General features: G+C 38.4%; 1 protein-coding gene across 1 annotated transcript in view; it reads right to left on the bottom strand.

Annotated features, from left to right (window-relative positions):
* Positions 1 to 439: 439 nt before the first annotated feature.
* The window catches only part of RSRC1 (arginine and serine rich coiled-coil 1), a 333501-nt gene continuing 309048 nt past the window's right edge, over positions 440 to 24892 (bottom strand). The window contains exons 8-10 of the mRNA XM_036017604.1: positions 5805 to 5911; positions 1847 to 1999; positions 440 to 992 (exon numbers count right to left, since the gene is read on the bottom strand). Coding sequence (XP_035873497.1) covers positions 900 to 992; positions 1847 to 1999; positions 5805 to 5911 — 353 coding nt within the window. The 3' untranslated portion in view covers positions 440 to 899. The remainder of the gene's footprint in view (positions 993 to 1846; positions 2000 to 5804; positions 5912 to 24892) is intronic.

Here is a 24892-nt window from a genome sequence, read left to right as displayed (position 1 = left end):
TTAGGTCAGCCGGTGAAAACTAGTGTTGTAGCACGAGGCCTCAAAGTCCTCATCTCTGGCACGTTCAGGATGGAGTGTGCGGCTGATTTTCATTCGGCTCCTAGAGAAAGGCATTCTTCAGTGACAGACAGTCTTCGCAGAATTGCAGGTGGCTGGCTTGCTCCACCAGGGATGGCGGATGGTGCAGTAAGCCTGAGGTGAGAGCTCTTACCTGCTTCCTCAGACGTGACTTCCCTATCGCGGGTGTGCGGCAGCTGGTCAGGTCTAGCAGGGACCTGTGATTTCTACAAGGATGGACTGAGCTCTGCTAACATGTTGAAAGGAAGTGCTTAGTAAAACCTGATCTCTAAGCCATAAATCATCAATGTATTTGATTTCCTACAAAGTTTTTCATTAAATATATTATTCTTTTAATATTAACATGCTTGTTTTGCTTAGATTGTTAAGACTGCTTTTTATTGGGCCTAAAATTTTCCAGTAAGGTAAAATAAAAGATTCAAAATGCTCTCATAATACATGGAAGATGAAATCTCATATTTATAGTATAGTTTGATTCTTATATATGCATGATTAATCAAAACTATGTCTTTAAATGACAACTTGACATTTTAGAAATTGTACTTAGAAACACTACTGTGTGCTATTTATTAAGATTGCTATTTTTTGGATTAGCTTTATTAACAGTAGGATAATTTCATGCATTCCTCAATCTTATACTAGTTTTAATATTCACAATGTTTAAGTTCAAATGAACAAATATTTAAGCCCACATGAGAAAAGAATGAAATGAGATTACCTTTTTATATAATTGGGTCAATTCTTTTTACGAATAAAAAGTTAAACTGGGATTTAAAAGCCTAAATTTTAAATGTTACTGTTAATTCAACCACATATATTATTTAGGCCACGGGACTGCCCATTAGCCTTTCTTGTCGAAGAGCAATTAATCTCTTGAACCACTTTTCCTCAGCATCAGCTTTCTCAATAAATAGCTGAAACAAAATAAAGAAAGAGAAAATGTTACTGTCTGCCAATAACTTGGATTTGACCTTATATGACACAAATTGCCTTTATAAAATAATCTTTCAGTATGAGATTTGGGTACTGTTTTAACTCTTGATGACTTCTTAAATGAAGATCATCTGTTTGGAATTAATAATGATCAGGCAGTTGTGGAGTAAAAGGACTAATATCAGCATCATAGGTTTACAACTTTATACCTTATTTTGTGAAGTGTATCTCCTACAGTCTTTCTGAGAGACACAGTGAAAAGACACCGTTTGACAGAGGACGCAACATATGTCAGTGACGTGCTTGTAGTCAATGAGTCAACGAGAGCTGAGCCTGAATTAGATCTGTCAGTGGCAGATTAAACACAAAACAAAACTCTTCTTTTTGACACTTTTTCTTAATCATAGAAAGACTACTTCTAAAAGTCAGGCAACATGTGTTGGACATACCGTATTCAAATATATGCAACAGTTCTAAGGGCTGAGGGCCAGCTGCCTATTTGTTTATTATTGTTTACTGTATTACAGTGTCCCAATTTTTTCCTCTTTGCCCCCTTCCACCCAGCCCACACCCGCCCCCACAGTCAGTCCTCACACAGTTGTCCATGTCCATGGGTCATTCATACATGTTTTCTGACTAGTCCCTTCCCCTTCTTTCTACCATTCTCCCTCTCCTCCCTGCCCTCTGGCTCATCTGCCTGGTTTTTTAGCAGATCAGAACATATGAATCAATTTCCTTCAATGGTCTTCTCGTCACCAGTGCAAAAGGACCATAGTATGAATTAATTTCAGTCAACTAGACTTCAACTGGCAGTGTTAAGGATTAAGGATCTTACATTTGGATGAGCCAGAGAATTGTCGTCTTGGTACTTGATGGCAGTAGGGATGCTGTTAGGGTCTATTTCTTTTTCACTACTGGGCAGATCAGCAACCACCGATGCTGGTCCTGATGTTGCCGCTGCATGCTTCACTTCACTGGGTTCTGCCGACTGAAACACAAAATCCATATTGATTGCATCATAAGAAACAGAATTTTGCGTTAATAGTATTTCTGATTTTGAATAACAATTGCACAATAGTCTCATTTGAGATGATACTAATCATGAAAAAGCCTGTGATTACTAGAGAAGAAATAATTATTCCTAAAAGAAGCAAAAAATCCCTCCAAAAAACACTGGGAAAATGTTTATCATTTCTTATGATCAGCATAATTTTCTTAAGAAATTGGTACTTATGAGTCTATACTATTGAAAAAATACTTCATATATGTCAATTCTATCAGAAAACAAGCTTGCAACAAATCTGTAGCACTTAGGTGGCCTCTTTAGGTATAAAAGGCAAATTCATAGGTTATTTTTTTAAATAGCAGTCTTCCTGAGATCTAATTCACATATTACAATTATGGAGTTTTTGGCCTGGTCATAGTTTTGTAACCATGACCACAAGCAACTTCCGAACACTTCCACATCCCTTAGAAGCCACTGCTCCCCCTTCTCCCCAACCCTCCCACCCTAGGCAACCACTAATCCGCTGTCTCTCTCTATGGATGTCTATTCTGGGCACTCATACATAAGAAACCATACAGTATGTGTGTTTCCTGTGACTGGCTTCTTTCATTTAGCACTGTGTTTTCAAGGTTCATCCATGTTATGTCATGTATCAGTACTTCAGCCTTTTTATTGCTGAATAATGTGTACCAGGCACCGTGTTAAGTGCTGGGGACAAAAGGACTAGTGAATCATCGTTCCCTTCCAGAAAGAGCCAGTGGTATGTGCTAATCTGGGCTAACTCCAGCATTTCCTTCCCTAAGAAAGGAGAAAGCCAGGGAAGTAGCTGATTAACAGAAAAATTTCAGGGGTAATATAAAATGGATTAGATGAGAAGTTGAAATTAAAAATTAAAATAAAAAGGCAAGACAATTGGGAGACTAATTCAACATATTAGCCTTTTTTCTGTACCTAATATTTTTAAGTTTCCATTTCCTTTTTGAATTCTACTTCTGAACACTCACTTCTCTGAATGAAGTGCTAAACAGATTTCCCTGAGAAAATAATATAGAAAGTGAAATATGCACGAAAGAGTTAATCCTTTCTTAGAATAACTTACCTTAGAAAGAGGGATTCATCTAGTTAATCAGTGTTTACTGAGCACTACTAATTGCTAAGCACTAGGTACACAAGGCAGAGTGAAATAGTTGTGTTTCCTGTTTCAATGGGAGCTTGCATTTTGCTAATAGGACCGACAGATTGCTAACAAATAAATACTAAAATAAATACAGAATCACAAGTTGTAACAAGTGACATAAAAATATTTAAAGAAATATTTGTTGAATTTGACTTGGCAGCATTATTCTGATATTTTGGAGTAATACCGACCCCCTCCCCTCTCCATCCCACCCCACCCCACCCCACCGTGCCAAGTGTCAAACATGTCTATGCCTCCAGCATACGGGCCTGGAAGACTCGCAGCCCTTCCATAAGTGGTATTATACTGGCTCTTTAGAAAACTGAGGACATATAACAGCAAAGCCCAATATTCTGCACGGGAAAAATGGGAAGTATCCTAATCCAGTGGGGTCCAGGGCATCTTTTGGTAGCCTGGCGCTGCGCAGAAAATATAAGAGCACGTCATTCTGCGTGTTCAGCTGTTCTGATAGGACTTAGCTAGAAGACTGGCTGTCCGTGTAGAACTGCCTTGAAAAATTGTGGACTGCTGTTATTCTAGTTGCCAAATGTATGGCAGGGATAACATTTTATTATAAAAACCAAGCAATCTCATTATATTTTTACCTACAGTCCCTACTTCTTTGAGAAGTTCTTACGTACACATAAGTGAAGTTCTCAGAGGTCTGAGTCAGAGCATGGAAGTTATTCAACAATGCGTAATTAAAAATGTGTGAGGAGAATCATTAACTGCTTCTTTAAGTTAGGAGAATTGTTGGAGAAAATCTGACTGTTAAAACCCCTTCAGCATGGTCACTACCATGCATCAGGCTTTGGGTATTACAGCCACCAGCTGGCTCAGTTTAGAAAAAAATTGTTTTGTAACTGTATTTCCAACTTAAAGAACAAATTGCCCTCTTTTTAAACATGGGTGGATATCTGCCAGATATAACAAATTTTAGGGCTGAATAATTGGAAATAAGCTTATTAGGGACAGCAGGTTGAAAACTGGCTGCATCTCGGTTCCCGAGGTTGATGCTGCGGCAGGAGCTATCCGATTATCTACTTGCAAGAGAAATATGATTGCAGAGGGAGAAACCAGTTAAATCGATACGTGCCACACACGACACAATGTCTAGCATGTCATTAGTAATAGCCACTTTTCTGGTAACAGCTCCCTAGCTTAATTAGTGGAATTAACAGAGATAAAGAGTCTACCACCTGAAGAGGTGGCTCGTATAGAAGAGCCTTTATCAAAGATGCACACTTTATAGCCACGAACGCAGAGCTCTCCAGGAGAGGAAGATGTTGAAGTCTGGGTCATGGGTAACTTAGTCCTCAAGAGAGTCTTTGCTATGTGTCAGGGATAGCCCATCCTGTCTCCCCATGATCTGGATGAAACAGTCTTCGAGATAATTTACCTCCCTGTGCTAAGTAATCTCCTAATAAATAATTCAGCTTCTTGGGCATTCTGAATTCCTACCTTATACTGTAGACACAGACATTTTAGAAACTGAAAAAGGATATCACTTTCTAAACTAATAAATTGGCTCTCTGTTTTATATTACAGCGGAGTGTGGATTTACTCATTGTTGGCCCATCACTGCTCTTCTGATCATTGTGAAATGCAGTGACTAAGAAAAGCCAGCGTTTAATGAAGTTACATAGTTTAAGGATGCACAGCCAGTAAACGGTGGAATCAGAATGTGGCTCCAAGCATGTCTTACTCTACATTTCCTGCTCCTGGCCACTGCTTCCTCATGGCTAAACCCTAGGTTTCTGTAATTCGGTTGTGATTTTAGAGGGAGGTAACAAAAATGCTGGTAAGATATTTTAACTAAATACATTTATAACTGGCTCAACTCACGGTGCTGAATTAATGTTTCTAGGCAGTTTTTGCTTCTCTGTCATACTTATCCAACCTAAAAACTAGCTAATTCCGGGCTTCCCAGATTGATTTTATGACTTTCTATGATTTATAGACATAAAACATTTTTGAATAATTTGTAATTCTACTATGTCTTTGTTATATGTATGTTACTAAGAATTACATGTCTTTCATGTAGAATGCCTTCTCCTATAAAAGGAAAAAAAAAGCAGCCCCAATGGTGACTGAAAGAATAAACAAAATATTCAACAGAAAAAAAAAATGCCAGTGAAAGCCCCGTTTGCTGGAGTTGAGTAAGAGATGCCCATCTGGGCAAGAGTGTAGATATGTTATGATACTATCTGGATTATAATTTTATTGTTAGAGCCCTTTTCTAGTTTTCCCCTACCAACGTCGATTCAAAAAGGAGGCATGTGCACCCGAACAGGAAGCCATGCATGGATGCCCATGAGATGTGTGTGACTGCCACGGAACTGCTGGGCTGACATTTTACTTTGTCTCTGCAGTGAACTTTAGAATAAAAATGGCATCGGATACGTTTCTACAGTACATTTTTGACAAGTTAAACTTAAACTGATTCTCACTGGTTCATTCTCTCTCTCTCTCAATAACATGCTGACATGCTCTCACCCTACTTCATCTATCTATTAGAAGAAGCACTTACATTTAAGTGAAATCCATTAATAAAACATCTCTTCAGTTGGAATCTAAAGGCTTATTCATAATGCCTGGATGAAAACTTACCTTTTTGACTTCTTTACTTGATCTGAATGTCTGCTGAACAAAAGAATCACTTTCAATGGCTTCGATTTCTTTGACTCTTTTTACTTGTTCTACCAGGGTGGTTTGGTCTAAAAAGAAAGTACAATGTCAGTGTATGGTGGCATATAAGCTTGTTAACGCCACTATACCTAAGCAGTGCTCTTTCTTTCTGTGAAGTAATTTTTGCCTTACAAAATTTAACTGCATGAAAAGACAAATATAACTGGATGAAAAGCTATAGTTATGGTTAAGCTACAGCAAGAAACTCTCCTTCCCCAAGTTCTGCAAATATAATGTCCCTGCACACTAGGACTCCCCCCTGGAACCTACGACATTGCCGAGAAGGCACTGCTGCGGTGACCTCAGCTGATCGGGCCTGATCTGGCGGGAGAACTTAAAAAACAAAGCAAACCAACAGGTAACCCCCTCCCCCTTATTCTGAACATACACATAAAAAAACCGCGCATAATAGATCCACCTGCAGTCATCATCCAGCTCTACAGTTATTAACTTTCTGTTATTCTTAATCAATCATCCCCATTTCAGTTTTTTTGGTAGACCTGGAGTATTTAGAAGTAAATTCCAGATATCCCACGTTTATCCCTACATATTTCGGCAGACATCTTGGATAGGACTTAAGAAAAAAAATGAAACAAAACCCAGCAACATAACTACAATACCATCTTCACACCCAGGATTACCAACCATTCCCTTAATATCACCTTCTATAGACTGTGTTTTATTTGCACTGATTGTCCCCAAACATTTCTATTTACAGTTGGTTTGCTTCAAACAGGATCTAAACAAGGCCTGGATGTTGCACTTGCTTAACACATATCTGAAATCCCTTTTAGTCACTTCCAGTCCACTGTACTTCCTTTCACTGCCACTTACTTACTGATGAAACTAGATCATTTATCCTTTAAAAAGTTGCACCTTCTGGATTTGGCTTATTTTCATTCTCATGGTGTCATTTAACATGTTCCTCTCTCCCTCACAGTTTGTGTAAACCAGTAGTTAGATCTAGAGGCTTGATAAGATTCAGTTTCCATTTCTTTGATCAGAATACTTCACAGGCACTGCTGTGTAATTCCTACTGCATTACAGCAGGGTGCGCTGCTCCCACTTGCAGTGAGGTTGAGCTTGAACAGTGGGTCCAAGGTGGCTTCAGCCTGCCCCTTCTATTATGAAGTTCTCCATCCACCTCTCACTTACACGTTTCAACTGACACTAATTTGTTGCTTAGGTCTATCATTTCATTAGAGGTTGCAAAACGGTAGTTTCCTAGTTCCATTATTCTTCCCACATTTATTAGCTCTGATTCCTCTATAATGAAGAACTTCCTTGCAGACTATTTGGGGACTGTAAAATATAGTCTAAACAGGAGAAGGCAGAATATATGTTTAATTCATTCCCTCTACCAGTTTTGGCCCAAAGATGACCAATATGAATTAATAAATGTTTATATAGTTAATGTATTTCAGTCCATGGTAGTCATTTTCATAGCTTGATGCTCCAATTATCCTATCTTTGGGTGGTAGGAACCTCTTCAAGGTAGTTCCTGCATCCTTTTGATGTGATCCCCAGTAGTTAAGGTGTGGTAAGATGTTCCAGGCTCATCCAATAGTTCCCATCCCAGACTTGGGAGCAGCCGTTTCTCTCCAGAGCCTGGACTCCTTTCAGTGAGGAATGGGTTCAGAGACAATAACCTGGGTGGCGGGGGTGCTCACTGTTACTGGATTGTCACCGTTCCTCAGCCTTTTCGTGGGTGGGACAGGACATACATGCACTCCCCTTGCTTTTCCAAAGCTCCCATTCCACCACTTCACTTTTACAAAAGACCTACCTTAGTACACGCTTTTGTTAACTGAAAAATCTGAAGAGGATTTCACTCTTACGGAAAAAGGCAAAAAGTGAAAATAGCTCTCAGCGTTTGTTTTGCAGCGAGTCGTTACAGAGGCAGCAGGCGTGGAGCAGCGGGCGGCACTGCTTTCACTGCGTGTTGGTAATGTCACAGGCTGCTTGGTGTGATTTGCAGGTTACATTTTGAGTGTGGGAACGCTCAAAAAATTTTCTATATAAACTAATAGTAGTTGCTTCATTGCTTTATGGTATCTTGCCTTATGAAAGGTTTCATAAGAATGCTTTTCTTTTGGGTATCAGAGAAACTTGTACATATTTTCAGAAGAAAAAAATTATTGTGAGTTCATGCTTATACTACCCACCAAATTTAAGATCATAGAACTTTTAAATTCTTTTTAAAAAACATTTTATTTATTTATTTATTTTTAGAGAGGGAAGGGAGGGAGAAAGAGAGAGAGAGAGAGAGAGAAATATCAATGTGCGGTTGCTGGGGGTCATGGCTCACAACCCAGGCATGTGCCCTGACTGGGAATCGAACCTGCGACACTTTGATTAGCAGCCCGTGCTCAATCCATTGAGCTACGCCAGCCAGGGCAAGATCATAGAACTTTTAAAGTCTTTGGTTTTATATTTATATATCTTTTACTTGAAAAAACAGGCGTTAATGATAATGATCAAAAGCACATAATTGTTTTTCCTATATATGTGAATTGAGTATGTATTAATTTCAAAATAATAAGGCAAACATTACTATTACCAACAAGATGAATTAATACAATTTAAAATTTCTTTATGGTTCTTTTTAATCTTAGAATTTATTCCACTGATGAACTGTCAAAACACTATACTTTGAAGTCACCTGAAATAATTCTCCATGTGACTATGCTAATTATGTTACCTACCTGATATACAGTTAGGGTAGTTTGTTTCAGTTCATTTTTGACTTTTAGGTCTTGCTTTATTGATTTTGCAATTAATATTTTTTTAATTGCATAAAACACATGGTTCCAGAGTAAAAACTTAAAACCACATCATTCAGAGAAGTGTAGATTTCCCTTCCAGTCCTGCTCTCCTAGTTCTCTCCCCAAGCCATCAGTAATCATTTTTATTAAGTTTTGGGTTTTATACTTCCATTGTTTATTTCTGAAAATAGAACTACACATATTCTCTTCTTCCTTACACATCTTTATGTATATTCTTTCATTTAGCAATATGTCTTCACTATCACTCCACAGAAATATAGAGACTTTCTCATTCTATTTCATGGCTGTAGCAATCTCTTTGAAAGATTTATGATAGTTTTTCCCACAATGCCCTATTGATGGCCATTTGAGTAGTTTCCAGTCTTTTGCATTTATAATTAGTGCTGTATGTGCCATTTCATATATATATTTTCACATAGTAGATGGGCAGGAAAACTGCAACATTATAGTTCACACTCTTGCTGCTTAAAGCCTTCTTCTAAGCTAATATGAATAAAAAGCAAAATTAAGAGCTACTGTATACTCAGTTAAATCATCCAAAAATATCAGGATTTTAGACTATGGGTAGCAGCTGGATTTACTTTCTAAGAAACAACTGTAATAACTGGTAACTAGAAGATGAAATTAATTGCATCAAAGTAATATTTACATGCCAGCAGATGTAAGCTGAAAAGGTTAAATGTTATAGAAAGCATGACAAAATTTGATTTCATTAGTTCACTAAAAATGAACATTTTATGAAAATCTTTTTCTCGACTTTTGGCCAATCACAAATTACAATTATATAGTCTTGTGCAAGCTCCAGTTTACTTCAGAGGAAGACAGTGCTCCCAAGGATGCATCCCTGGCAGCTGTAACGAGTCTTCTCTCCTGTGAGAAATCACGCACGGAATGTTTGAAAGTAACAGCCGCCAGAGCCAACGCTCCCATCTTCGGAAGAATGTATTTTCCTACTTAAAAGCGAGCACTGTTAGAGTGTCATGGAAGAGCTAATAGTTCCACATGCTGCAGAATAAAAGCTCCTGTGGATTTTAATTATGCAGTGTACTAATTGAGCATATGAAATGAGAGGAGATTCTTTGCCCAGCTAATTTATTAATATTAACACATTTCATGCCAGTGGATAATATTTTTATTAGTGTTAATATAGCAGAGGAAAACTATACTGTATACTATACCACATGGTCCGACTTTAATTTATCAATATGAAAATTTGTTTGTATAGGCCTTAATTAGCTCACTATTATTTCACAATCAAAAGTCAAATATTTATGATTTCAGGATGATGTCTCATCTGTATCAGCTGTTTGGCCCTTTGGAATTTTTCTTTAACATATTCTCTCATTTGGATTTACAAAGCACGTCATTAGTATTAAATGTCAGAGGTGAGCTCACAAGCCATACTTGATGTATAGAGCTTACAGTGTTCAGAGCTTTAAATATGGACATACAGCCATTAGTATGCTTAACAAAATAGCACTGGAGAAATTATAAAGCAAGGAAGATTAGAGAAAAACAGAACAGTATCTTTGTGTCTTGTTACCAATCACCCTACAAAGTGGCAGGCAGATGGTGAAAGCTGGTTTGCCTAACCTGTAACCTGAAAATAAAAGGCACAGCTTTTACCTTTCGATGTGGGAACCATTTTACTGGTGATATTTGAATTAGGGAGCATAATATTTAAATTAAAGAGTAAAAGTGATATTTAAATTAAAGTTTGGAGATTTACGGGAGATTCACAACTTCAGCACATAACAGGTCAGCCCCACGCTGTCTGGCAACAGCAGGCACCGATCTGCCTTGCACGGCCCCATATGCGAAACGCTAACATCAATGTCCTCGAGTGCATGCCTGAGTATAACCCTGTCATTTTGGGATACCCAATAAAACACATTAGTAATACATATTCGATTGTTTTAAACTCAGGCTAAGTTATTCATGCCACATTGTCATTTAAAAATCCTGTACCGATTTTAAGACTGAGAAAAATGTGAATGAAAACTAGCCACTGTTTATACACTTGGTACTAATGCCTAGCATACAAAGTACCTTGTATTCATCCAACATGAGGTAAAAATATAACTGACAAAGTTACTCGGAGAATTAAAATGATGGGATTGAAACATATTAACGTGGCAAACACAAAGGAGCATCTACTAGCACTCCGTAAACACTCTACTGGTTGGAAAATGACTTGCACAGGGGTTGTCAGACGCTGTAGAAGGGAGACGACACTTCACGGCAGTGAAGTAAAAAATGACGGCGCCAGAAAGGCAAGTCAGTACAGGCTGACACAATCGATACTAACTCAGTGCTTGGAAGATCATTCTGTTACTTTTGTGATGGGAAGTTAAAATCAAATGTTTTATTAGTTACTGCTGATGTTATATTATGAAAATCAGGCTCATCTGCTACTTCACATTGTATGTTTGGCAATCAATCTCACATGATGCAATACTGACAGAACTTCCTTTTAAGATGTTATCAAATGGTACACAAATTTAAAGTTATAAATAAAGAAGAACAACTCCAATATAAACCTTTTATTTGAAAAGGCAGAATTTTAATCTGTACACCATTTATAAACATAAACAGGTCTCTAACCTGGCAGCAATACTACACTGCGAACAGCAGATGGCACTATTACCCAAGATGTAATTACGGTATAAGCCAACGGGAGTTTCTATCTCACACGTGAAAATCTCATCTTCAACTGACTCCTTTTGAATATTAATATTTTATGAATTTATCCAAAGTTAAAATGCATTTTGTGTTACAAAGAGTTTGGGTTTGTTGGTTTCACAGTTATTGAGGTACTTATACTCTTCCATGAAAAAAATATTTATGCGCTAATAGTACTGCCACAAGTACATGAATAATACAAAAGGATATCTTACTTTCAGTTTAAATTGACTCAAATTTTCATCAAGAATGGAAATACCCTGTGAGGTTCTTTTTTAGAATCCAACATAGATACTGAAAACAAAACGTTCGGACACTGAAATGTGGAGCATTTTCATGCACTTTACAAGAATGGGGAAAAGCAAACAGCAGCAAAGTGGCTATTCAATAAAGAAATAAACAAAACTGCTCGATAAAATTTATAAACAAATAAAACATACCATCAAACTGATTTGAGATTCTAAAGTTTTAAAAACAATGTGTTATGAACCTGACCTTGAACCAAACACAGCTACTGCTTTCCCTCTCGAAACAAAGCATGCAGAGCTCAGAGGAGAAGCCCATCCAACCCCAACGTTTTAGGGTGGTGTTCCTAAGTCCCATGTCCCTGGACGTAAATTTTCAGAGCTGCTACCCACAGATACTTTGAAAGATGAGAAAGCTTCTTAAGTAGAACGTGGCGTGTTTGTTAGTCCTCTGGAAGCTTACGCCGCAGCACCGAGTTATATGTGTCAGCGAGGCCCCTGAAGTGTCTCTAGTAACAACCCACCTTGGACGGACTCCAAGACAGAGTCATCTTACATTAAAGTGCTTTCCATATCAAATTAAGTTACAGGAATAACTTTATTGTGAATGTACCAGTGAAGAATTTCTGATAAACATTTTAATGAGTGCAAGTGAATTAAGTATCAGGCTAGGCATTCTTAAAAACAAAATCCACACTGAATGCCTCATTTAGCTCCTCTTACCCAGAGTGCTCTCAGCTTTTCCGAATCCTTCCTGTCATTTAAGGCCATGCCTAACACCCACTTTTTCATGACGCTGTCCCTTGCCACCTGTGAGAACGGGGTCTCTCTCACCGTGTGCTGCCATGCGCTGGCATTAATCCCTTCAATTCCCCAGCCAGGGGGGACATTCCCTTGTGCGTCAACTCTAGGACCTGGTGTAGTGTGCTTTATTACTTAGTAAGCTGTCAATAAACATTTGTCGAAAAACTAAAAATTAGAGGAATTACAGTAACCACTTAAAAAATAAAACTTCAAGGGGAAGAAGTGTCAAATTATTAGAAGTTTCTGTAGCTTAAAAAATTAAGTGCCTCTGCACAGGAAACAACGTCAGTCATGTAGTAGCTGACATTTTTCTCAGTCGGGCACCGGGAGCACCAAGGGACCACTCGGCAAAGCACAGGACTGTCTGACCGCTGCGCTGCACACCTGAAACTAATACAAACTAACAATGAATGTAAGCTGCACTTGAAAAAAAATAAAAATAATAAAAAAGTAAATGTCTCTAAGTGGTTAGTTTTAACAGCTCTAGGTTTAGACTATCCAGGTTAAACCCGGTCTCTGCCGCTTACTCGCTGTGTGTCCTGGGCAAGTGGCTCACGCTGTGGGGGGCTCGGCTGTCCCTCCGAGGCGTGGGGTTAGCAGCTACGCAGGACAGGAGAGTCGAGAGGCGGGCTCCCTCCCTCCCTCCCTAGAACGGCATTCCAAATATTGATGATCAATATCAATATACTTTCCTTTCCTCCTATCCTTTCAAATATTTGAGTGCATTTAATGTACTAGGCACCGTTTGACATATTAGGGCTTAGAAACAAGTAATAAAATTGTAAATAAACTACATAATATCAGGGAAAACAGAGCAGGGTAGAGGGCTAGAATGGAGGAAGGGGGTGACTTCAGATGGGGTCACCAGGGAAGAACTCTGACGTGAGGATATCATAGCAGAGAGAACAACCACGTAAAGGAGCCGGTCGTGAACATCTGGGAGGTGGCATCTGCGCTCAGTACAAGGCTAAAGAAGCATTGAAAGCTCTTAGTAAATGACCAACAGTACTATAATAGTACAAGCATGCTGATTTAGTAATTGTACTAACGACATGGAAGTTGGCTAAAAATTTGCATATAAACTCCATTTCTGACCATATGGTTTGAAGATGGCAACCTTTATCTGAGTTCAGCTGGTAGTAACCAGCTTCAGTCGCACCTCTTGTGGCATCACCTGTGGTGTGGCAGCCTGTGGGAATGGAGGGAAGAGGGGACAGGCCTGGGCACACCTCTGAGAAGGCACAAAGGGCCAGCTGAATGTCATCACCCACCAAGACGCTGGAGTCCACGCTGACTCACTGAATGCTGCCGGGTGAGGGGCGAAGCAGTGCTTTGCTGGCACACGGCCTCCCGGGCTCCAGTGACTCAAGAGATGGGAGGTCCTGTTACTTCCTAATGGATGTCTAGTAACACGAACTGCCCAAAATGGTAGCAGTGTGGTAGACATCATGTTAAAAAGCAAACGTGTTTTAGTTTAGTGTCCGTAGGTCTACAGACACTTGGTTTTGATCATCAATATTTGGAATGCCTTTCTAGTGAGGAAGGTCATAGAGGCTAATTTTTCATTTAAATGGTTGTTTAAGAGGCCAGATGAGCCGTGTTGGTAGCAGAAGTAGTAACTGCAGCAGTAACAAAAGTTTACATTCATGGCACTCTGCTGAGCTAAGCACGTCACACGCACTACCTCATTTAACTATCATAACCAGGAGAGATAAAACTATTCAAGTTCTCATACGGATGAGAAACTGACGCTAAGTAACCTTGGTCAAGGTCACATGACTAGTTAGCCACTGAAAAGGGGTACAATCTCTGAATTGTGATCCAGTCATTACTTCCTGGTCAAGTAAATTCTTTACCCACACGTGCCAAAACAAACTATTTTTGCCTCTTTTCCATTCATTTACAAGAAATAATAGGTGTTTTTGGTGTTGTTCTTATTCTGCATTTTAATGCTTATTCATTCAGTAAAATACGATGTAGTTTTATTTGTAGAGGAGATGCCATATATATTATCTTGGTCTTTTGGCATTTTCTTGAGTCAGATTACAGAAGTATATTTTCAGAATCTTTCACATTTGAAAAAGTTTTTTTTTTTTAAGAATTTTATGTCACACCCAAAAACCTTTCTTTGCAAAATAAAAAATAAATTTTTTAGAAAACCTAGCATTCTTCATTTAGTCCTGAAAACAACCTGAGTAGTAAATTACCACTTAGAGCTGTTCTGTATCTATTGTATAAAATTGTTGTTATAAAAATCAAGAATGGCATTTGTGAATCTGGCTAAACCATGGTGCTGTGTAGTCCAACGATAGAGACTACTGCCTTATGCGTGTTTCAAATGAAGTAAACAATGGTAGTCAAAGCTACTTTAGTGGAGAAGTAAGAAATAATTATTCTAGCAAAGCTAAAGCTATTGGAAGTTTTCTTGTTTTAATAGAATAGAAGAAAGAAATATAATTTGAGGTTTACCAGATTAATAGGGCAGAATGCAAACTCCAAAGTGGCCATTTGCTGTCCATTTTAATCCTAGAATTCTTATTGACTCTAATTAAAATTCTGTAGATGGAGGAGCTGTGTGTTTCCAAGGAACTGGCAGTGAGTGCTGTCTGCCAGCCATCTCCAAACACCCCATAACCACACACAACTCGCCTGTCAGGAGAGCTAATGCAGACATCGCAGGGCACACCACATTTGTCACTGTGGCTAATATCAGAGATACGCAGCTCTTTTTTCTTAGCACACAAAAGCAAGATATGTAATTCAATGCTCAATTTACCCTTGTCTCGCAGGAGATTTTTCCCCGCTAATTGATAGAAATTAAGCCATTAATCAAGCCACTAGCCATCATTCAAACCAGAGAAGATGAATACAAACTTTCATCATAACCACCTTCCCCATTTTAGTGTTCATTAGCATTAATTTTTAATGCAATTATGCTATTCTTTTACGCTGAGCTCATAAATTACTGCTCTTTTGTTGCTGGCTGGCCTTGTAAAATCCAAACTAATGCTTTGTGCTCTGATCTTAAAGGCAATTACTAGGTTCTTCTATCTTTTATATCTCTGCATCCCCAATAACCTTTATATATAACGAACACTGTGACTGACTGTGCCTGTTTGTTATTTTAATGCCTTCATATAAATCTCTGTGAAGGTATAAACGTAGTCAAATGTATGTACAATATATATATGTGTGTATACACACACACACACACACACCACACAGATACACCATATGCATCACAAAATATGGATGCTAATATAAAAATAGAATCTCACAAATCCATATTGTAGTTTATATTCAAATACAAAGACTTCATTATAGCTTATGATTAAAACACAGTGTATTATTGTATTAGAGTTATAATTTTTATAGCAAAGAAGAGAAAACAGGAATAGTGACTGGCTATTCTAAATATTTGTAAGGGTCAAATAACTACTAAAAACAGACAGAATATGAGATATCAAAATACCTTAGTTCTTTACCTAGGGTTATTGTTTCATATTCAAATCCTTCCTTACAAAAAATAACTGTCGAAACCTGAAAATTAATGAGATGAAAAGGAAGAGTACTGGAAAACAAAAGAACCATTTATCCAAAAGTGTGTTTATATGCACATATAATAACTCCATATTCTTATATTTTGCAAAGTGGATGCATCAGTTTATTGGAGGATAATAGTAAAATGAAAAGACAAAATTGCAAAAACAAATACTGAACTGAGAGGCAACACATGCACTCGGTCCTCCATCCCGGAGAAGGTGGAGAAGGTGGAGAAGGTAGGTTCTCCCTATAGTCTCCCAAAGCAACGGTTGTGCTCACTCTCGGGTGCAGAGAAGATAAAAACTTACGACTCTTTTTGTGTCATCCCAGTAACGCCTTTGCATTTGGTTGCAAGTTGTTATGCTCTGGCCCCCCACTGAGTAGAGAAAGGTTGCACGTGTGGCATTAAGATTCATGAAATAAAACTCAGTGGGAGGATGTCAGCAGCACTGGTGTCCGTGCTGTCCCAGTCACCTTTTGGAGATGCACAGCGGCTGCCCACCCCCAACACTGCAGGGTAAGGGTAGGGAGTAGAGAATATATCCAGGAATTGTGTACCAAAAAGAAGTTTCAAACCATTAACTTATTAAGACATAAAGACGGTGACGATTGGCTTGACTTCATCTTATGCTTCCTCTCATGGCTAGTTCTTTATTAATTTCATCGTTAATAGGAAGTTACACATGGGTTACAAGCAGTGAGGCTTACTTCTGTAGGCACTTGATTCTCTGAACCAGGAGACTTGTTATGTCAGGATAACTGGACAGCTACACCAGAGACTTTTGTGATTGTTCCTTTGTGATGTCAGAAGCAAACAGGCATCTAACACGTATGCATTTGAACATCAAAGTTGTTGGTGTAAGTGTGGTATATGGTGAGTTCTAAGGCCTCTCCTTATACTATAAGCATTTTGTGTTTGGGCTCAGAAGCTTAGAGAAGACAGTCCACGGCTCCACATGCCTTCATCTTCCTGAACATGTTCACGCAAATGCTGGGGTTCAGAAAGAGAAGTTGAAATTAATTCACCCAACATGCATGTAGCTTATATATGCAGGTGCTTGAGATTTCTGGTTGAAAACGACTGACTTTTTGCTCTCACAGAGTCCATGGACACCATGGAACTGACTTTTCTTTAGAAATTCTCCCTGTAAATAGTTATAAGCTGCTAACAACAGGGGTTTGTTGTGTTTACAAAGTGCCCTTGCATCTGTTATTTCACTCGGTCCTGAAATAGACATGATTTTTGGTAATAAATCACACCTCTATTTTTCAAATCAAATATTTAACACTCCCATGGCTTCGGAGATCTGTAAGAGGCAGGGCTGGAGTACCACGCCGAGCCTTTGTACCTCCGACTCTGCGTGCTCTCCCTGCACGAGGGGGCTCCTCTGCCTTGGAGTCTCTGGCAGCCTCGCAGCAAGGAGAGTTATGATTGCTTACACTCATTTCAAATGCTTACTAAATTTATATAATTTTTATCTTTTGAACAGAGATGGGGCAGGGAGGATGACTGTAGGTGATAGGAGATATTAATTTCTCTTAAAAGTAGAGTACAAAGTTTGAAGAAACCATTAAATACTTCAAATTGCAATTTAAAAAATTAGCTTTCTTGAGGTATGATTTATATATAATAACGACACTCAAAGCATACAATTCAGTACGTTTTGATAGATGTATATACCTGTGTAACTAACAGCATAATCCATATATAGAATATTTCTATTACCATCAAAAATTTCTTGATGCCACTCTGTGGTCAATCTCTATCTGGACCCCGAACCCAGGCAATCACAGATCTGCTTTCTGCCAGAGAATATTAGTCTGCATTTTCTAGAATTTCATATAAATGGCATGCTCTTTCACATCTGATGTCTTTCACTCAGCATATTTTTGTGGTAGCTCCATGTTACTGGTTATATCTGTTGTTTGTTCTTTCTATTACTGGTAGAATTCTATTATATGAATATCCATAAATTGTTTATCCATTAACATGCTGATGGACATTTGGGCTGTTTCCAGTTTCTGGCTTTTGAGAATAACATTGTTGTAATATTTATGTAGATGTTTTTGTGTGGACAATGTTTTCCCTTCTTTTGGGTAAATATGTAGTACTGGAATGGTGGGGCTGCATATGGTAGGTTTGCATTTCTCTGAAGACTAATGACATTGAGCATTTGTTAATGCACTATTGCCCATTCACTTCTTTTTAAAGTGTGTTCCAATCTTTTGTTTGTTACTTCATTAGGCTGTTTGTATTCTTATTATTGACTTCCTTGTGTGTACAGAATATACATCCTCTGACAGTATGTATTACCAATATTTTCTTCCATTTTTGGGACTTGCCTTTTGTTCTTAATGAAGCCTATCAAAGAACAAAAACTTTTTTATATTTTAGAAGTCCAACTTATCATTTTAAAAAATGCTTTGTGCTTTTTGTGTCTATCAAAGAAATACTTGTCTACCTCAAGGCTGCAAAGATTTTTTCCTATATTTTTTTCCCAGGAGTTTTACAGTTTTAGCCTTTATATTTAAGTCTACAATACATTTCAAGCTAATTCTTATGTAGGGTGTAAGATAATGGTCAATGTTTATTTTTCCCCATAGGCTATCCAGTGTTTTCAGCACCATTTATTGAAAACAGTTTCTTCTCCTCAATTCAACAGTTGAATTGTCTTGGTAGTTTTGCTGAAAATTAATTGGCCATATACGTGAGGGTTGATTTCCGGTCTCTGTAGTCTTTCCATTTATCTGTATGTTTATCCGTACAGTAATGCACAGTCCTGATTGCTGTAGCTTTATTGTAAGTATTTAAGTCAGGGAATGTAAATCCACTTTGTTCTTTTTAAAAACTGCTTTGAATAGTCTATGCTATTTGCATTTTATATATAATTGATTCTTAGTAGAAACTTTGCTCCTAACACTTTACATTAAGTTTTACCATTACAATGCAAAGTATAATTAATATATAATAAAATTTAGTTTCAGAGGTAAGCTGAAATACAAATGATTAGTTAGGTTCGGCACTTAAAATAAGAAAAGAAACCATTGCCAATTAATTAAATCAACTTTAAGAACAGTTTTTGGAACTGATCAAGTTGTAAAAATGTTATCACAAATAAATACTGTTATTGTGAATTTTATATCTTCTGGTTTTAGAGTCAAAAACTGAGCCACGTTCATGTTACTACTGTATCAAGGAGCTGCCACGTAAGGTAGTAACGGTTTTGTTTTGGTCAATGAATGTAGTTCAGAAAATACAAACTCCAGCTGTGACTGATGAAAGGAAAACCGGAAGGGAGAAGAACAGAGGATGACAGACTGCCAGGGTGTCCGACCTTTAGGTGTGTCTGGACACACTGGAAGGAGAGTTGTCTTGGGCCACACATTAAATACATTGTCACACATAATCACAAAAAAGTCTCATGTTTTAAGTAAATTTATGATTTTGTGCTGGGCTGCATTCACAGCCATCCTGGGACGCATGCGGCCCATGGGCTGCAGGTTGGACACCTCTGGTAAAAGCAGCAATTTTTTAGGGATTGTCAAGAACCAAGAATGAATGTATATGTTTAAGAGTCTGAACTACCTGGGGACATTCTACTGTGCTGGGCACAGAACTGGAACCCTGAACTGAATGGATGAACAATCTCTATTCTTCAAACCATCATTTAAGAAGCAACATACACACACATCCTAAACTGAACTCAGAAGGCTGTAATTATAATCTCCGTTCTATTTGGTCAATCATTTTGCTAATACTTTGTCCTCAGTACAGTTTTTCCTGTCAAGAAGTGCAAATAAGATTCTTGGCTTTTAATCAGGAAAAGTCCTAAATGCCACAGTATCTATATAATTAAAGTAGGGTGGGCTCTGTGTGTTTCTGTGTGTTGAAATAGTTGGCAAAGCTGCATGGATATATATATATCCACATATCCATATATATATATATCCATATAGAATATATATCCATATGATTCTTATTTGGTTTAATTTATTGCTGTTAACTTTGGACAGGCCTGACATCTTCTCTACAATGTTATGAAAATGACATGGTAGTCACAGCTATGAATTATATGGATAACTGCATAATTTTTTCAGTTGAAATATTCTGGTGAGATTGCCCAATGATTTGATATTTTAAATTCTACTTTAAGAAAAAGAGGGTAGCAAACATTTACGTTGGAAATCTCACATCAGTAACAATCATACCCCTTATAAAAATGGAGAAAGTTTCCATAATTTTAGCCTGTTTCCAGTACATTGTGATATCAATAAAGCAAATCATATTCAATTCCCACATTTGTCATATTAAACTGAGACGTAAGTAGAGCCATTCAGATTTAAGGAACAGAGTATAAACAAAGAAATAAAAGAATTAACAAATGGGAAATGGGATACATAATTTAGCCCATTCCTCCATGGCTTTGAGAGAAATCAGCTATAAGAAATAATAGTAACCATTCATCTACTCCTAATAGTGTTTTTTTCATGCACACACAATGCTTTAAGTCACAAAGTTGCACATAATAGGCAAGTCCAGCTCTGCTTAAAGGTGAAGTAAGTGACTGAAAATTACTACACTAAGTTTTAGCTTCTCGATTAACTATATTATGTTAACCAAGTCTTCTCACTAAATTTCTATCTTTTCTTCTGAGTTAAGATATGGAATCTACCAACGTGCAAATGTGATCCCTGGATGGAGGGGGCACTTTAGCGGAGATGAGTTTATTGTTCCACAGAAGGGAACAGGCCCTGTAGGACTGATGAATGTAGAGGAAGAAAAACTCTGAGAAATAAGGAACTGATGATGGAAAGATCAGGATTGTGTGGGAGCTAAACTCGGAAAAGAAGGTAGGACAAAGGATTCTGAAGATGTGAGCAGAGGGGGCAGGGCATAAAAAGGGAAGTGAGATGGTGACAGAACATTTATAGTAGTTCTGAACTTCAATACACACCTGCCAATGACAGCCCAGTGTGGGAGGACGGTGGCTCTAGGCACAGTTTCTAACCGTAGGAACATAGGTTCAGAGCAATCTACTCTTCACACATTGTAATTCTTGTGGGTCCACATCAATTACCAGTATGTGATGGGTATTCTAAAGGGCTGTGATCTTAGAGACTGGGGAGAAGGCAGTGCTAGTGACAATCAGTTTGTAGTATTTCAAAATCTGGGCAGAAAAACCTATAATGGATCCACACAAGTGGGGAAATTTATAAACCTCTTAAGGTATATTTGACAGTTCGTAGCACCTGTAACTGAAATAATGAGGACATATTAGTTATGTTAGATATAAGTGAACTTTGAGTAAAAAATGTGAATGCATGAACACTAAGACTGACTACAAATCTAAATTTTAAACACACACACATATACATACATGCATAAACACTTCTGGGCCTACTTAAACTCGTTTAATAAACCCAAATTGATACCACATAAAAAATATTAGCACCAAAAAAAAAACCCTTTGAAAATGAAACCACTGCAAGTCCACAATTAATTTTAAGCATTTCAAAAAGAGTTTTTACACACTGACTCAGGGCTTGATCTTGGCAGCCAGATGGACAGAGGAGGTCAGTAACCCAGAAGCAGGGAGGCGGCGATCAGTCAGACAGTAGAACAAGCCCCTGGAAGCAATTACTGTCCAACACGTCAGAGAGCTACTGGACCAGAATACTTGGAAAATGGATTTAGAAGTTTCAGTGTCTCCCTGCTGCCCCCTTTCTAAAAATAGTGTCGAGTAAACACATTCATAAAGCCAGTTACTACCTCAAACAATTATTACTACAAAGAGTCCTTGTTCGAAAGTGATGATTGAAGGAAGGTTCTTCTAAACAAGACAAGTTTACTGATTGCCAAGGAGAACATATTTATTTCTTCATGTTTGTCCAGTCTGAGACATTGCAAAGCTGTAAGCTCTAAAACAATCTGATCTGGTTCAAAAAGTGATCCACCATCCTGCAATTTCTTCTACAAAACAGCAGTGGGTCAAACTGGCATGAATGAGGGAATCAAATGAATGACAGTCTAACGACAACAGTGTCTGGACCACACCGAGCATTCACAAAGAAAGCTAGCAGGTATTAGTATCTGCCGAACGAGGAGTTGAACACAGACTGCTGCTGCTGGGAGAATGTGGCATTCCTTCATCGGGAACGGAGGCTCCTTGAAGATTCTCTCTCTTTTGGGGAGTATGGCAGATACTTGTTTATTGTTGTGAAGAACTGCTTAAGAATACCTAAAAGCTACTTTTCATTCTAAAAAGAAAGTCAGTGGAATAGGAGAAATATTTACAAATGATATATTTGACAATGGTTGACTATCCAGAGTGTAGAAAGAAAAAAAACTCCTGTACTAAATAATAAAGACAAATAACCCAGTTAAAAAGCGAGCAAAGGATCTAAAAATACATTTTGCCAAAGAAGATATATGAATGGCCAACAAACAGCCTGGACCAGGGTAGCTCAGCTGGTTGGGCATTTATTCCACAAAGTGAAAGGTCCCCAGTTTGATTTCCTGTCAGGGCACATGCCTGGGTTGCAGGTTTGCCCCCTGGTTGGGGCATGTACGAGGGGCAACACATGGATGTTTCTCACATCAATATTTCTTTCCTACTCTTTCTTCCTCCCTTCCATTCTCTCTAAAAATAAATAAATTTTTTTAGGAAGTGGCCAACAAATGTATGAAAATATGTTCAACATCATTAGCCATCAGGGTTTTGAAAGTCAAAAATCACAAGATGCCACTTAATGCACACTAGGATATCTATAATCAAAAAGACAGAACAAGTTTTGTTGAGGATGTGGAAAATTGGAACTTCCTATGTTGCTGGTGGGAATACTAAATGGTGCAGCCACTTTGGGAAATAGTCTGGCATTCCTATCAGAGGTAAACACAGAGTTACTACGTGATCCAGGAATTCTATTCCCAGGTATATACCCAGGAGAAATAAAACCATGTATCTGCACAAAAGCTTTCAGATGAATGTTCATGGCAGATGTATTAGTAATTGGCAAAAAGAGAAACACTTAAATGTCCATCAAATAAGGAATGGATAAATGAAATGTGGTAGATTCACACAATGGAGTATTATTCAGCCATAAAAAGGAATAAAAAACTGATATTGGCTGCAACGTGGCTGAACCTTGAAAACATGATGCTAAGCAAGTGAAGCCACTCACAAACACCACAGGCTGACTGAGTTCATTTGTACAAAAGTCCAGAATTGTACAAGGCAAGCTGTGCAGGCAGAAAGCAGACTAGTGGCTGCGTCCCGCTTGGGTGGCAATGGGATGAGGAATGACTGCTAACGGGTTCACAGTTTCTTTTTCAGACGACAAAAATGTTCTAAAAATGATTCAGTGGTAGTTGCACAACCCTTTAAATACAACTATTGAACTGTGTATCTTAAATGAATCACTTGTGTGGTACATAAATTGTATCTCAATAAATCTGGTATATTTTCAAAAAAGTAACAAGAGGTAAAGTAGTGGAAACCACACATATGGAAAGAATCTGGGTGTGAAGGCAAAGAAAGAAACAGGATGATGACTGTGGGTTCAAGGGAGGTTACTTTACGATGGGAGATCCGAGAGCGGGCCTGTCCTATTACAAAATGATACAGAAGGCAGGGGAGAGTGACGGTGCTCGAGGGAAAGGTGTCCATCGAAGGAGGCAAGTACTTGATAAAGCGAGAAAAGCATTAGAGGAAACGGTAAGACCCCCAATGAAGTTTTTAAAAAATATTATTCACTGATATCAGAGAGAGAGAGAGAGAGAGAGAGAGAGAGAGAGAGAGAGACATACACCTGTTCTTCACACACCTATGCATTCACTGGCCGATCCCTGCATATGCCCTGACTGGAACTGAGCTCATGGCCTTGGAGTATGGGGAGGATGCTCCAACCAACTGAGCTACCTGGCCAGGGCTGATAATACCCTTAATAAAAGAGCAAGAAAGAAAAGGATGGGAGCAAATTCCAGCTAGTTTATCATTGTGAGGAAGTTCCTGTTTGATGGATTCCATGTTGTCAGTGAAGTACGAGGTAGCTCTCCCATGGAGCATGAGCAAAAGGAAGAGGGTGTGGTGGGTGTGCAGAGAAAAGAGATGACCTAGCTGACTTGGGACAGTGAGCCTCCTGGAGAAATACAATGGGATGGATGTGTAGTTTGACACGCCTACTTGGGCTTCGTGATGATGACAAAGAGAAACCAATCAGCAAGTAAATGGCAGAGCTAGGAGTCGTAGGCAGATCTCCCGGACTCTGCCATGTTCTCTCCACTCTAACACGCTGCTGGGACAGAGGGTCAGTGTTGTACTGAAGGATCAAATCCGAGTCCTATGTGATGGAACATCAGAATCTTTTTCCATGAGTACTTAACTGAAGTACCTGACAATTATTTGGGGCTATCAAAGACACCACCCAAAACGAACAACATTTTATATAAATACAGGGTCTCACAGAAGTAAGGCTTGCTTGACTGTGGTTGGTAGAGCACATAAATGTCTCGCATGAGATGGACAGCAATTTGAACATTTCACCTAAAATGTCAAATGATGTGCTTGAGTGTGACTGCTGTGTTACAGAGCTGCATGCTTATGATTTTGTAATAAAAAGGGGGCATTGTTTGTGCCAAACCCAGTATTCATTTTTAGTACAGTGCATTGATATCAGATTATTACTTTCTAACATTAATTGGCAAAACATGACCTTCCTAACATGTTACTAAAACAAGTGAGTGTGGTGTGCAGCAAGAGGTGGCAATGCCTCTGATGAGGACTGGACAGCCAAGTGAACATCTCCGAGGTGAACGTCAGCTCACAGACGATGCCTCTGCCTAGAGAATGTTATGGAGTGAAAAAATCAAGTAGAAGACTGTACTTACTTCCTCCATGAAGCCTTCCCAGATTGTTTTAATAATATCTTCTATGCCAATAGGGACTCCAGG

This window comes from Phyllostomus discolor, chromosome 2, assembly GCF_004126475.2.
Source record: "Phyllostomus discolor isolate MPI-MPIP mPhyDis1 chromosome 2, mPhyDis1.pri.v3, whole genome shotgun sequence".
Classification (NCBI taxonomy): Eukaryota; Metazoa; Chordata; class Mammalia; order Chiroptera; family Phyllostomidae; genus Phyllostomus; species Phyllostomus discolor.
This window is presented reverse-complemented; position numbering and strand designations above follow the sequence as displayed.